General features: G+C 37.4%; 1 protein-coding gene across 16 annotated transcripts in view; it reads right to left on the bottom strand.

The window, feature by feature from the left end:
- The window catches only part of DTNB (dystrobrevin beta), a 243,457-nt gene that overhangs the window by 51,502 nt on the left and 177,367 nt on the right, over positions 1-14,588 (bottom strand). For 13 of the 16 annotated variants that reach the window (XR_006301093.1, XR_006301094.1, XR_006301095.1 and 10 more), the window contains exons 11-12: positions 10,403-10,492; positions 7,141-7,228 (exon numbers count right to left, since the gene is read on the bottom strand). Coding sequence is in view for 13 of the 16 variants with exons in the window: in XM_043604374.1 (XP_043460309.1) it covers positions 7,141-7,228; positions 10,403-10,492 (178 nt within the window). In the remaining 3 variants the exon portion in view is untranslated. The remainder of the gene's footprint in view (positions 1-7,140; positions 7,229-10,402; positions 10,493-14,588) is intronic. The other 3 variants (XM_043604380.1, XM_043604379.1, XM_043604383.1) reach the window with 1 other exon arrangement.

The following is a 14,588-nucleotide window of genomic DNA, read 5'->3' as shown; positions in this document are numbered from 1 at the left end:
ACTGAGGTACTCCACAGGGTGCCATGCTGGCTGCTTAAGTGATTTAATGGTCTTTTTTTTTGAAAGAAGGTTTAAAAAAAAAAAAAAAGTAAAACGTCAATACAAAGCCTATCTGGCAGGCTATAAATAAATTCTTTTGAGCACTACACCCATTTTATGCAAAGCACTTGTATCGGCAAGAGATTAGCAGATTAGTAGTCCTCTGTTTAACAGAAATCTAGTCAAGAAGAATCCTTCCTGAGAGGCCCAATATTTAGAAGATAACCACACACTGGAAAATAAACTGAAGATGAAAGGGACCTTATCAGTATTTCCACTCAAGACCATTCTAACAATTATCATTTTCACACGAATTAGAGAAGTGGCATCAGAAACTATCAGGTGTAAACAGACTTATCTTGTTTGCAGGAAAGGAGAACGTGACCTCCTTTTCAGGGTCAAATGGCTTTGGAGCTTTTATTTACGGTATTTTTAAAGTACGATGTAAAGTCAACAAGACTACATGATGGCATTAAATATACTTAATTTTAAACATTCAACCACAATGCTATCTCAACAAATTTAATTAATTTCTAAAATAACTTAAATGGTTGTGACTGAGGACACATGTAAGGTTTAACTAATTAAATGGAACTTTTCTTTTCGTCAGACTTCTCCCCACCTGCCCTCCATTCTGTTCCATTTCACTAACCTTTAGAGTTGCAATGTTGGGAGTCAGATACATGACCTAATACTAGATACTCAAGGAAAAGATGTCGAAGCCTAAACAAATCTAAAGGAATAAATTACTTTTCGGGGGAGAAACAAAGCCAGACTCTCCGCTGGAAGCACTATTTCTCTATGAAGAAGTAAACATAAATTGGCACACATTTCTAAAATCAGTATACTGTGTTTGTAGAAGACGGTCCTGAGAGATCTGGCCTGCCTGTCCAGCCTAATTTCACTCCAAGTATTGTTCTCTGGGCTCCAGCCTCACAGACATCTTTTCGGTGCTGAAACCTCCAACCTCAGGGCCTTTACCTAGGTTGAAACACCCTCCTGGCACACACTGGGTGTTCCTTACCCGGTTAATGCTCACACAGTCTGTTGTTTCAGCCTCAGATCCTTCTTCCATTTGTCTTGCTCTTTTTTCCAGATTTAATGCTCCTCCCGAACTACAACCTTCTGTAGCTAAATCTCAGGAGTTGATTGACTAGTACCCCAGTCCCAGCTTGCCACTGACCAACTGTCACCTTGAGTAGTTTCCTTACCTTTCTGAGGCTTAGTTTTCTCATGAGATTGTTTTGCAGAATGAATGAGCTAATATATGCAAAGCACTTAGAATAATGACTGGCACATAGTAAACTGTCAATAAATGTTAGCTATCAGTGTTATTCTTTCAGCATGAATCTCACTGGGGCCTTTCTCAATGCTTGCCAGAAAAAGTCTTTCCCCTTTTCCTTTGACAGGTTTAGTTACTTTCAGTACATTAATGATATTCAACTGTCTTTTTTCACAAAGAAAATTCTTAAAAGTTTCAACATAAACATCAGCAGCAGTGGATATGATTGGAAGTGTTATTTTTAAAGAAAGCGGGTTTTTCTTGTTTATAAAAAAACTGTTCAATTGTTGTTGGCGTTGAGAAATCTATCAATTCTTTGCAGGTATCTATCTTTTCTGGTTGCTTTTTGAGTACCTTGTCTTTGTATTCTGTAGTTTCACTAGGATACATCTAGGTGTGAAATTATTTACCAAGTTTGGAACTCATTGTTATGTTTCAATCTGAGGATTCACGTCATGAATCAATTTTGGAAAATTTTCAGCCATTAATTCTTTTTTTTTTTAATTTTTTTTAACGTTTATTGATTTTTGAGACAGAGAGAGACAGAGCATGAACGGAGGAGGGTCAGAGAGAGGGAGACACAATCTGAAACAGGCTCCAGGCTCTGAGCTGTTAGCACAGGGCCCGACGTGGGGCTCGAACTCACAGACCGCGAGATCATGACCTGAGCCGAAGTCGGACGCTTAACCGACTGAGCCACCCAGGCGCCCCAGCCATTAGTTCTTTAAATATTTTCTCACCTAATAGAAAATAATTTTATTTTCCTTTTTTTAGTGGTGGGGGGGATTGGGGGAGGGGGATTCCAATCAGATGGCTGTTGGTTATCTTGTAAGTCTGAAAACCTTGTTTCAAACTTTTCATCTTTCTGTGTTGCATCTGGGAAACTTTCTTGCCTATGTTTTCTAGCAGACTAATTCTCTGTGCAGCTGTGTCTGATCTGACCTTTAACTCATCCACTGAGTTTTACATTTCAACAACTTTAGTTTTTAAAAATGTTTATATTCTATTTGGTTTGTTTTCATCTCTGGTCTTCTTAGTCTTTTGTTACGTTTTTAATTCCTTCTTTCAGGTCTGAAGAAATTTTAAACAGCTATTCTATAGCCAATAATTCTAATATCTAAAGTCACTGAGGGTCTAACTTTACAGAGATGCTCAGGAGTTCATGTCTAGTTGGGATTCTCATGTCTAGTTGGATTCCTTCCTTTACAGAGATGCTCAGGAGTTCATGTCTGCTTGGCCTTAACTGTGAACATTAACCTTAGGAGAGGATTTATATTTTGCTTCTCTTCCATGCCAGAGGATTAATTTCATGTTAAAATTTCACCTGGGTGTTTCTCAAACTATGAAGTTATGTAAATGCACCCAACATGAACACAGACAGGACTAAGGTTGTGAATTCCTAGGGGAGACCTCTTCTGCTCCTACAGGAGGAGACCCGTAAGCTTTCTGATTCTATTTTTGTGCCAGCAGATGGATGTCTTCTGTATCATACTTTCACCGGGCTGTGCTTCTGGGGGCCTAGCTTAATGTGAAAGCTTCATTTCCAACTCTCCACTTTGCATATGCACAAGGCTTTGCCCACTGTACCTCAAGACAATTAAAATCCAAGCACAGGGCTGGAGTGGGAGCAACAGCAGCCCATGGGCTGCTTTGGGTTTCAGTTCTTTTTAGCTCCTAGGAAACTGAATTCTCTTCTACTTATTTTCAGATCTCAACACAAGTAACACTTTCTCACAGAAGCCATACAGTATAAAGCAGGGACCTGCTATACATTTTCATAGCTCCTTCTATTTTCCCTCCACTGCACCTAATTGTTTGTAGTTACGTTAATAGTGTGATTATTTGTTTAATGTTTGTCCCTCTCACTAGACTGTTAGTTCCCTGAGGGCAGGAGTCATTTGTTCATCATAGTAAATAAAATAAGTAATAAATAGTTGCCAAATGAATACGATGAATATGTGTGCAGAAGGAAGGGGAAATGTATATTAATATGCATATAACTCTTCAAGGAAAGGGTTGAAACGAAAGAAAAAAGGGAACATTTTATTATAAATTACTTCAAATTGATAGTAAACATATGGAAAATCCCTGGGTAGCTAGCCATTTTTCAATACAAACTCTTCCATATTCACCATTCTTGGTTCCTTTTTCTTTTAACTGAGATATAATGCTCATATCTTAATACGCCATCCAATCAGTTTTGACAAGTGCATGTAACTTGTAACCCACACCTCTATTAAAATGCAGAACATTTCTATCAATCTAGAAATTTTCTTTATCTCTCTTCAATATCCTCGTTCCCAGAAACAGTACCTGATGTGATTTCCATCACTATAAATCAATTTTACCTATTCTAGAATTTCATATACATGGAATCAAACAGTACACACTTTTGGTGTCTGATGTACGAGAATTCTGTTTGTGCCACATCCTCTCCAACATTTGATGTTGTCAATCTTCTTCATTTTAGCCATTCTGGTGGGTCAATATGGTTTTAATTGCCATTTTCCAGATGATTAATGATATCAAGCACCTTCTTATGTGCTTATTGCTCATCTGTATAACTTCTTCTGTGAAGGGTCTGGACAAGTCTTGAGACCATTTAAAAACTGGGAGTTGTCTTATTATTGAGGTGCAGGAATTCTTTACATAGTATGCCCTTTATCAGACATGTGTTGCAGATATTTTCTTCCAGGTTTTGGTTTGTCTATTTTTTTGATAGTATCTTTTGATGAGCAAAAGATTTTATTTTCAAAAAGGTCCAATTTATCAATTTTTTTTTTTTAATGGTTCATGATCCCTCTAAGAATTCTTTGCCTGCTCCAAGGTCATGAAGATATTTCTCTAAGCCTTCTTTTAGTAGCTTTATGGTTCTAGCTTTTAGGTTTAAATTTATGGTACATTTCAAGTTAGTTTCTATGGATGGTTTGAGATTCTTTACTTCATATAGATATACATCTGTTCCAGAAGCACTTGTTAGAAAGATTTTCCTTTCCCAAAATGTCTTTTGTGCCTTGTCAAAAAAAGTCATTTGACCTTATACATATGAGCTTATCTTATGGATGACTCATTTGTCTATCTTTTTGCCAATACCACACTTTCTTGATTACTGTGGCTGTATAGTAAGTCTTGATGTCAAGTAGGGTTAAGTCCACCAACTTTGTTCTTTTTAAAGACTTTTGGTTCTTCTAAGTCCTCTGGTTTCCAAATATGTTTTAAAATCAGTTGGCCAATTTCTATAAAAAGTCTAATGAGGTTCTGACTGGTATTGAATCTGTAGATTAATTTGGAAAATTTTGCCATCTTAACAATATTAAATCTGAATATTTTATGGCATACCTCTCCACTTATTTAGGTTTTCTTTAATTTCTCTCAGCAATATTTTATTGCTTAACATCTTTCGTGAAATTTATCCATAAGTATTTGATGTTTTTAAATGTTATAGTAAATGGTATTTTTCCTAAATTTAGTTTTCTAGTTATTCACTGCTGGTAGATAGAAATACACTGGTACACTGGCTTTGTATCTTGCAGCACTGCTATAAAGTCATGTATCTGTCTTAGCAGTGTTTTTGTAGATTCCTTAGGACATTCTCTACACCATCATGTCATCTGTAAATAATAACAGCTTTACTTCCTCCTTTCCAATATTCACACCCTTTTCTTCCTTTTTTTCCCTTTTCTTCCATATTGTACTGGCTAAGACCTCCAGGGCAATTTTGAATAGAGGTGGTGAAAGTGGACACCTTTGTCTTGTTCTCAATATTAGGTAGGAGAAATAGTCCAAAATTTAACCTTTCATTATATTAGCTGTAGATTTTCTTGTAGGTGTTCTTTAGCAGATTTAAGAAGTTTCTTCTACTACTAGTATACTGAAAATGGGCAGTGCAATTTGCAACTACATGGATGGAACTAGAGGGTATTATGCTAAGCGAAATCAGTCAGTCAGAGAAAGACAAATAATCATATGACTTCACTCATATGAGGACTTTAAGATACAAAACAGATGAATATAAGGGAAGAGAAGCAAAAATAATATAAAAATAGGGAAGGGGACAAAACATAAGAGACTCTTAAATATAGAGAATAGAGGGTTGCTGGAAGGGTTGTGGGAGGGGGGATGGGTTAAATGGGTAAGGGGCTTAAGGAATCTACTCCTGAAATCATTGTTACACCATGTGCTAACTAACTTGAATGTAAATTATAAAAAATAAATAAATTATAGAAAAAAGTGAATAAACAATAAAAAAATAGAAAAAAAATGGTCAAAGCCTTATTCAATAATTTCCAAAATAGTAAAATCCTGTTCTATTTGGAAATAGGACAAATGAAAGCAAGCACACTACCTGCAGTAAGAATGAAAATATAAATAAGTTGAGAAAGGCTTTAGATATTTTCATGACTCGTGACTCTTAATTAATGTCCATAATAATTGGCATTTTATAGAACTATTTCCTTTTTTAAAAAAATTCTCAATGTCAATAATCTTTACCGAGATTAAAGAAAAGAAAAGAAAAGAAAAGAGAGAAAGGGCAGTGCATTTTGTTAAATACTTTTTCTGCACCTACTGAAATGATCTTATAATTTTCTTTTTTAAACTGCTAACTTGGCAAATTACATTGTCTGATTTTTATGTATTAGTTAAATCTGCACTCCTAGGATAAATCTCACTTGATCATGGTGTATTATCCTTTTTATATATTGCTAGATTCAATTTTTTAATATTTTGTTAAAGATTTTTTCATGTTCATGAGAGAATTTGGTTATTGACATTCTTTTCTTGTAATGGCCTTTTTTGTCTTGGTATCAGGTTAGAGTGGCCTGATAAAACTTGGAAAGTGTTTCTTCTTCCTCTATTGAAAATTTATGTCAGATTGTTATTATTTCTTCCTTAAATACATGATAGTATTCAATAGTTAAGCCCTCTAAGCTTAGAGTTTTCTTTGTGTGAAGTTAATTATGAATTCAATCACTTTAACAGATTTAGGACTATTTAGATTTTCTATTTATTCTTATGTCAGTTTTGTTAATTTGCCTTTTTTTTTTTAAGATTTTATTTTTAAGTAATGTCTACACCCAACATCAGGCTCATACCCATAACCCTATGATCAAGAGTTGCATACTCTACCAACTGAGCCAGCCAGGTACCCCTCACTTGTGTCTTTCATGGAATTTGTCTATTTCATCTAGGTTGCCAACTTTATTGGCAAAAAACTGCTTATAATATTTCCTTATCATCCTTAAAATACCTGTAGGATCTGTAGCAATGTCCCTTCTTTCATTTGTGATACTGGTAATTTGTGTTTTCTTTCCTTTTTTCTTCATCAGGATTTCTAGAGGGTTATTAATTTATTTGATCCTCTTTTTTAATGTTTTTATTTTTGTGTGTGAGAGAGAGAGACAGAGCATGAGTGAGGGAGGGGAAGAGAGAGAGGAAGACACAGACTCTGAAGCAGTCTCCAGGCTCTGAGCTGTCAGCCCAGAGCCTTTTGCGGGGCTCAAACTCACAAACTGTGAGATCATGACCTGAACCGAAGTCAGACGCTTAACCGACTGAGCCACCCAGGTGCCCCTATTCAATCTTTTTAAAGAACCAAATTCTAGCTCTTTGATTTTCTTTTCTTGACTCATTTTTTAAGGAGGATATTATAGATAAAACTAAAGGTCACTGTAATCCCTTCCCTAAACCCATGCCTCTCCTTTTGTTCCTGAGGTACCTATATCTATTCTCCTAAATTTCAAGTTTACCATCCCTCTACCATTTGCATATTAAAATAATGCTAATTTCTGCTACTCTGCTAGGACCTTCCATTTACTTACCACGTTTCCTGCTTCTGCAGCCAGCCGGGCAGCATAGCGAGCTATAAGCCGGTGTTCCTCATCCAGTCGGCTAGGACTGTCCAGGACACTACCAAGGAGACAAAAATTCAATAGGTGTGCATTAAACATCCCCTACCTTTGTTTTTCTTTTAGAAAGAACAGATGGGAGAAAGCTTGTAAACAAGTATGGTAGCAAAAGAAACAGAAGCCTGGGTCATAGATACTAATGGTCCTCTGAGAGAAAGGGGTTTAGAGAAATGATGAGGCCACATACGCCACACTTATCTCCCTGCTCCTACACCATCAGAAGGGGCACTTCTTTTTTAATTCAAGGTCTGAGAAAAGACAGACCATCTGCAAAATCTGAAAGAGGGATTTCTAATCAAATGTTTTGGAAGAACTTGTGACTTTTACACATAGGTCTTGAATTTAAAAAGACCAAGAGAAAACTAAAGCACCATGAAAAACAGGGCTAAGGAAAAGTACTTAACACTGGCTGAACAGAAGTAAGAAGCCTAGGCAAGGGCAAGTCCAACATATGCTAAAGTCAGAGAAGAATCCATGGTATCAAACCTTCCCTTTCAACGCTCCTTTTTCTTCTTTTACCAAGCTTGTTACCATTATAGCCTCATCTTAGAGTAAATTAATTTACTTCATTACTCTTTCATAAGAGTGCTGGTACCCCCAAAACTGAAAGACCTACCTAGTTGGGATATCAAATACTGCTGCATCTGGATGAAAGAAGCTAGCTTTGTATATATGTGATGCAATGAACTTTGGACTGGATTATGAAATAATTCACTCCTTTAATTTAGCATGTTACATCAACTGTCATTTATCCATTACATTATCTTGTAATAATTACTGAGGGGAATCTGGGAAGGGTGATGTTAAATCTATAGAGATGTGTCTGACCTTATTTATGTATTTTTCCTAGATGTTTTCACCTTTCTATATTTCCAATCTCTGTGGCTAATTCTTTAAGATTAACTTGGTCTTTCTTCTAGGATGGATTTTTTTTTTAAGGTGCTTTAAGTCTTCTGCCTGTGCCACTTTAGAATATTTGATAATTTCAGGTATGCAAGTATCAGTCTCCAGCATGTCTCATCATCCTCTGAAAAGATGATCTTGTAATAAGAACATGCTAGCATCAGTTGGCTTTAATACATCAGGGCCAAGGCCCCAAGGTCAAGGCTGAACTGTAATATTTGTGCCTTAAAGATGTTTGTTAGAAATAAGAGAACTACCTTTATCTTCTGAATAAACAACAAAAATGAACATTTAACAATACAAGTGGATAATATTATAGAGGGAGTGGCAGCCTAAGAAATGGGACTTAAAGTGTCTGCCCTTTGTTTTGGCAAGGGATATAACAAACACTTCATTTTTTCCCTCTGTGCAAAAGAGCTCCTTTCTCCTCCATCATGTTCCACCCCCTAGGAAGGTTAATTCTGTTTGTCATTTATACACAAGTGTGCACGACACGGTTGCTTTATTTGGCTATGCTTTCCAGTCAGAAACTAGAACTTTATGCTGATCAGAGGTTTTAAGGTCAATGAAAATTAAGAGGAAAATTAGAAAGGTTCCTTATTTTTCTGCTTGAGCTAACTTTCATTTTCAGAATTAGCCAGGAAATTTCTGACTTCTTTGAGGAAGCATGAAGCTAGGTTCAAGAAGAGATACAGTACTCACCCAATCCTCATGTTCCCCCAGGCCTCCCAGCCAGCAGTTCTTGCGCAGGAAGCCTAATCCCTAAGCGAGGAGGCTTGAGGACCTAAGCTAGACCCACCATAAATCTCTTTGGGCTGAAATATCAGGTAGCAGTCCCTGCCCAACATTCTGCTCCTATTTTCACCATGGAAACTTTTAATCACCTACACAAATGCCCTTATTGATAATAAGTAAGCTGTCCTGCCAGGGGTGAGACACCTCTATTCCTAGATCCCAGGAGCTGAGACAGAGTGTACAGAAATCATCTGTTGGATGAAGAGACACTCTTTGTGATACAATGCATAATTATCAGGCCTTCCCTCCCCTCCTATAGGATAGGCCTATATTAAACATACTTGGGAAGTAAAGAAGTGGACTTTAGAGATAAATGCCTAAACATATCAATGCTATTTAGTCACACTGGTAACATTATGGGAAATGGTATGAAATATAAAAAACAATCCTTTTCAAAGATATATATTTCACATTAATTATTCTTGTCATCGCAGGAAATAAAACAAGCTCAAATGACCTTCCCATGAAGCCATCACAGGTTCTGTGCAAAACTAAGATCAAAATGCAAGGCTCCAGCTCTCTTATGTGCTCAGTTAATAAATTATGGCTTCCTCTCTAAAATTAAGAATCCGTTTGGCATAGTGACTCTTATTTGCTGCTAGGTGAGGTGGAGGGATGGCTTTACATGATTTAAACTTTACCTGGTATTCTCCTTGCAGAATGGTGGTAGGTGTGGGCACAGAGTGGACAGGTAGCTTTGTGTCTGCCTGAATGTAACAGCACTTAGATTGGTATTAATCCTTTTAAAGGGTTAACTTTGCTAGAGTTAGTGGTTATCAAATGTTTTTCCATCCTAACCCACTGAGGAACCAGGCATATTCTCACATTAACAGTGAGTCCCTACCACAGTTGTCAAAGAAAGGCATACATGGAGTTATTATAATACATACAATATGAGGAGGGATATATGTTTTGGAAAAGGCCCTGGGGTGACAATGATCCAATATCACTGCTGAAAACCACTGGTTCAGTTAATCAATGATGGATCTAGGAGACAGAGATGAAGATGTAGCACGTAAAGACGTTCTAGGGTGATGGCACCTTAGACGAGACAAAGTGAGACATCTGTGGGTTGATCAACCTTAAGCCCTGAATGTCGACAGAAAGGGGTCATTATTTAGACAAGAATGAACAGTGAGACGTGGCATCAGGTAACTCTGTGCATGTGCATCTTGAGACTGCACATCTGTCTGAGATTTGCTCAGCCTTTACGTATGGGCCGAAGGAAGCGAACTCCACTTCATAAGAGCATTTCTGACTATATGTTTAGGTAAGTGCCCGGGCTTGGCAAGGCTCCTTCTCTTTCAGAAGTTAATGCTTTAGCAATTATTTAAGCTCTGCCAAACATAGCTGGTAGCTTCTCAAGAAAAACCCCACATGCAGAGCTTTTTCCAGCTGGCAACCCCAGGTAACATAGCTCTCCCTCCCTCTGATCAGCCCTTGGCTACCCGCCTGCCGCTGCTGCGCTACCACTGACCGTGCACAGTGTTGCAGACGGGCCACATAGGAGGCTATCAGCGCATGCTCATCGGCCAAGTGACTGGGTATATCCTGGCTATACTGTAACCTAGGAACAATGGAGGCAAAGACAGCAAGCACGACACAGACACATATAGAGCGAGAAATGAACATGGATTAAAATGGGCAAACTTCAAAGAAAAATAGAAAAAAAAATCATGATAAGGAAAATAAAAAAACACAATGCATAATGGAATATGGTGTTAGACCATAGAGAATACATTTCACAAATCCTTTGGACAAAAGCAGTCCCTCAGGAAACAGCCTTGTTTGACTGACACTTTAGCCTTTGAGCAGAAGAAACCAAGGAGGGGTCGCCAAGGAGCCTTGCCCACCAGTCTTACCCAGGTTCTGGGCTCTGGGATGGACGCACCATTTTAGGGAATGCCCTCTGGCAGGAAAACAGGCAGCCTGGGTCTATTTAACATCACTAAACGCCCTCTAATGCTTTTACAGCTTTTGTCTACACATTAAGAGATTTTCAGTGTCACCTCATGATACCAGTTAAACCTTTTTATTTTTATAAGGATACTGCCTTTAGCATCATTCTATTTTCTCCCATAAAACTGATACTTAAACCAAACTTGTCAGAGTTGTTTCTCATTGTAAAACACTGTATACATTCTGAGTGAGGCTCTTTTATAGACGTTCCGTAGGACCCTGCACATGAGTTTTAAAAAATTTTTTACTCCAGAAATGTTAAAACGTGCACAAAATAAACCAATGACTACTTTTCACGTACCCAACCTCAAAGAAATCAACATTTTGTCAACTTGCTGAGTCTAGCCCTCAACTTTTTGCCTTGAAAGGGGGTGGCTGGAGAAAATCCCAGTTTATCATTTCATTTTGGAATACTTAATTTATATAGCCATAATGCCATCATCACACCTAAACACATTTAAGAAAAAGTTTTAATCCAACCCATCTAAAAATTTCCAATTTAATATCCATTTACATTTAAAATCAAGATCCCAGCAAGGTTCACACACTTTGCATTTGGTTTGTATGTTTTTGTTTTTAATCTTCCTTTTCCTTGTTTCTTTCATGTCATTTGTGAAGAAAACAGCATATCCTACATTCTGGATTTAACTAATTGCTTCCTTGTTGCCATTCAATTTGTTTCTCTATTCCCTGTGGCTGGATCTGGATATTTGATTGATGTTTTTGCTTTTGTTTCATTTTTGAGAAGAGGCTAGAATCTGTCATAGGTAACACGGTGCACTTACAAATCAAATAGGGGCACATAATGGAATATAAACATTGATCAGTGAATTCAGAAGTTATTGGTCACATCTCTCTAGTATAAAGTTCCCCACCAATTTTTCACCTACTGGCTTTAGCATTTACTAATGAGTCTTTCCTAGATTCATTAGTTCTTGTGGGGTTGCAAACGTCCAGTTTCCAATTTTATCATCTTTTCTGCATTTATTAATTTGTTTATCATGAAATATCATTCATTCAAGAAAGGTAAAACAAATGGTTGACATTTATTACTTAACAAATTTCAGAACAATGAGTTAGGGCCCTAGTAACCTACAATGATTACCAAGGAGTTTTTTTTTTTTTTTTTTTTTATCATTATGATCTCATAGATTTTTGTGTACCCGATTGCTTCAATCCATTATAATAATATTTTAGATGCTCAAATTATCCTGTCTTTGGCCAGTGGGAGCCCCCTATAAGTAGGCTCCTATGTTAATCTAATATATCCATTAGATATTATCAGCTTCCTTGCTTGGCACAGTATGATGTCCCAGTCTCGTCTTGTGCATGTCCTGCCCCACATATGGAATCAACTATTCTTTCAAGGATTCCAGGTTCCCGTTATTAGGAAAGAGTATTTAGAGACCACAGTCAGGGTACTAGGGTGCTCTTTATTCCTGGAGTATCATCACTGCTTCTAGAACTTTTCAGTGGATAAAGCTAGGAAATCTATGTATTTTAGAAGAAATAAAAACAGGTTCTCTCACTACTTTCAGATGCCATTCAATTTTCTGTTAGCGTGCATTGTTTTTGACAAATCACTTCAAAACCTTATCTTTGGGGGCACCTGGGTGGCTCAGCCGGCTGAGTGTCCGACTTCGGCTCAGGTTATGATCTCACCATTCGTGGGTTCGAGCCCCGCTTCGGGCTCTGTGCTTACGGCTCGGAGCCTGGAGCCTGCTTCAGATTCTGTCTTCCTCTCTCTCTGCCCTTCCCCCACTTGCACTCTGTCTCACTCTGTCTCTCAAAAATAAATATTTAAAAAAAGTTAAAAAACAAACAAACCTTATCTTTGTTCCCTTGTATATAACATTTTGTTTTCCTCTAGCTGCTTTAAATATCTTTTTATCATTGGTTTTCAGCAATTTGATTGTGATGTGCTTTGGTATGGTTTTCTCTGTTTATCCTGATTACAATTTGCCGAACTTCTTTATCTATGGGTTTATGGTTTTCATTTAATTTGCAAAAATTTATTTGGAAATTTGGAAAAAAAGTTTCCTGGAATAATTTTTCTCTCCTCCCTCTTTTAAACTGCTTGACATTGTTGCGTAGGTCTTGAGAAGCTCTGTTAATTTTTCAGCCACTTTTCTGTGTTTCATTCAATTTATTCTTTATTTATTTTAGAGAGAGCAAGAGTGAGCACAAGTGAGCGAGGGGCAGAGAGAGAGAAGCAGGGCTTGAGCTCACCCGACGTGGGGCTCGAACTCATGAACCATAAGATCATGACCTGAGACGAAGTCAGATGCTTAACCAACTGAGCCACCCAGGTGCCCCTTCTGTGTTTCATTTTAGATAGTTTGTATTGCTGTGTCTTTAAGTTCAGTGGACTTCTTTTGTCTACAATTTCTGATCTACTGTTAAGTCCATCTATGGAATTTTTCATTTCAGGTACTATCCCTTTCAACTCTAGAAGTTCTATTTTTCAATTTAAAACTTTGTCATTGAAGTAGAATATATATTCAGAAACTTCCAATATGTTTACACTTGGTTCTTTTTTATTTTCATTTTTCTCATTACGTTAATATTTTCCTTTACATTTTTCTATTTATTGTGAGTGTTTTAAAGTCCATGTCTGCTCATCATGCCTGTTATTTCTGGCTCTGTTTGTATTGACTAATTTAATTCTGGTTACAGGCCATACCTTCCTGCTGCTTCCTACGTCTTCTAAATTTTTACTGGATGATGGAAATTGTGAGTAGTATGTTGTTGAATGTCTGAATTTTGTTGTCTTCTTCTAAAGACTCTAGTAGTCAGTTAATTTACCTGTGGACAGTTTGGTCCTTTTGAGGCCTGTGTTAAAGCTTCATTAGTGCAGATCTATGGTAATTTTTATCGAGGGCTATTTTCACCCTGCTCGTAAGGTGTGGCCTTTCCGGGGTGCTCCAAGTGTTCCATGATGTCTCTATTCTGGTTGATTGGAACCCAAACAACAGCCTGAGCTTGAGTAGCTGTTCTACTTTCAAATCCCTGGGAGTTGAGTTGTTCTTTCCCAGGTAGCTGTTCTTTGGTGGTCCTGTGAAATCTCATTCTATGCACAAGCAGCTTGTTTTCAGCCAAAGACTTAACAGACCTGTATGCAGATTTATGGAGCTCTTTCTCTAAATGCTTCCTCCCCTCCGGTATTCTACTTGGCAAATTATAGCCTCCCTAAACTCCAATCTCTGTCTTCTTATTCTCAGCAAATAAGGCTTACTCTGCTTGTCTCTGGCACTGGAGTTTGGTAAATGCCTCCCAGCAGAAAGCCTGGGCAATCACAGGGCTCTCCTCATTTACTTCCTTTCCCTTGGAGAAGAGTCCTGCCCTACTTACTGTCTAATTTCTGAAAACAGTGTTATATTCAGAATAGTTTTCTAGACGTTTATAGTGGAAGAGCTAATCTTATAGCAGTTACTTCACCATGACCAGTGTGGAATTCTCTCCCATAGTAACTCATTTTGTATCATACTTTTGTAAAGTATTTGTCTACTTCAAACTAAAAATTAAAACAAAACAAAACAAAAGTGCTTCTTTCTAAGACAGATTGAAAAGTAGCAGTGTTATATAAGGCCATCATAAGGGTTTCAGCTTTTACTCTGATATGAGAAGTTATTGGTGGGTTTTGAGCAGAGGTAGGGTATGAAAGAACTTATATTTTAATAAGATCATTTGCACTATGGAAGATA

Source organism: Prionailurus bengalensis, chromosome A3 (assembly GCF_016509475.1).
Source record: "Prionailurus bengalensis isolate Pbe53 chromosome A3, Fcat_Pben_1.1_paternal_pri, whole genome shotgun sequence".
NCBI classification, from domain to species: Eukaryota; Metazoa; Chordata; class Mammalia; order Carnivora; family Felidae; genus Prionailurus; species Prionailurus bengalensis.
The sequence above is the reverse complement of the archived record's forward strand: the minus strand, read 5'-3'. Positions and strand labels throughout refer to the sequence as shown.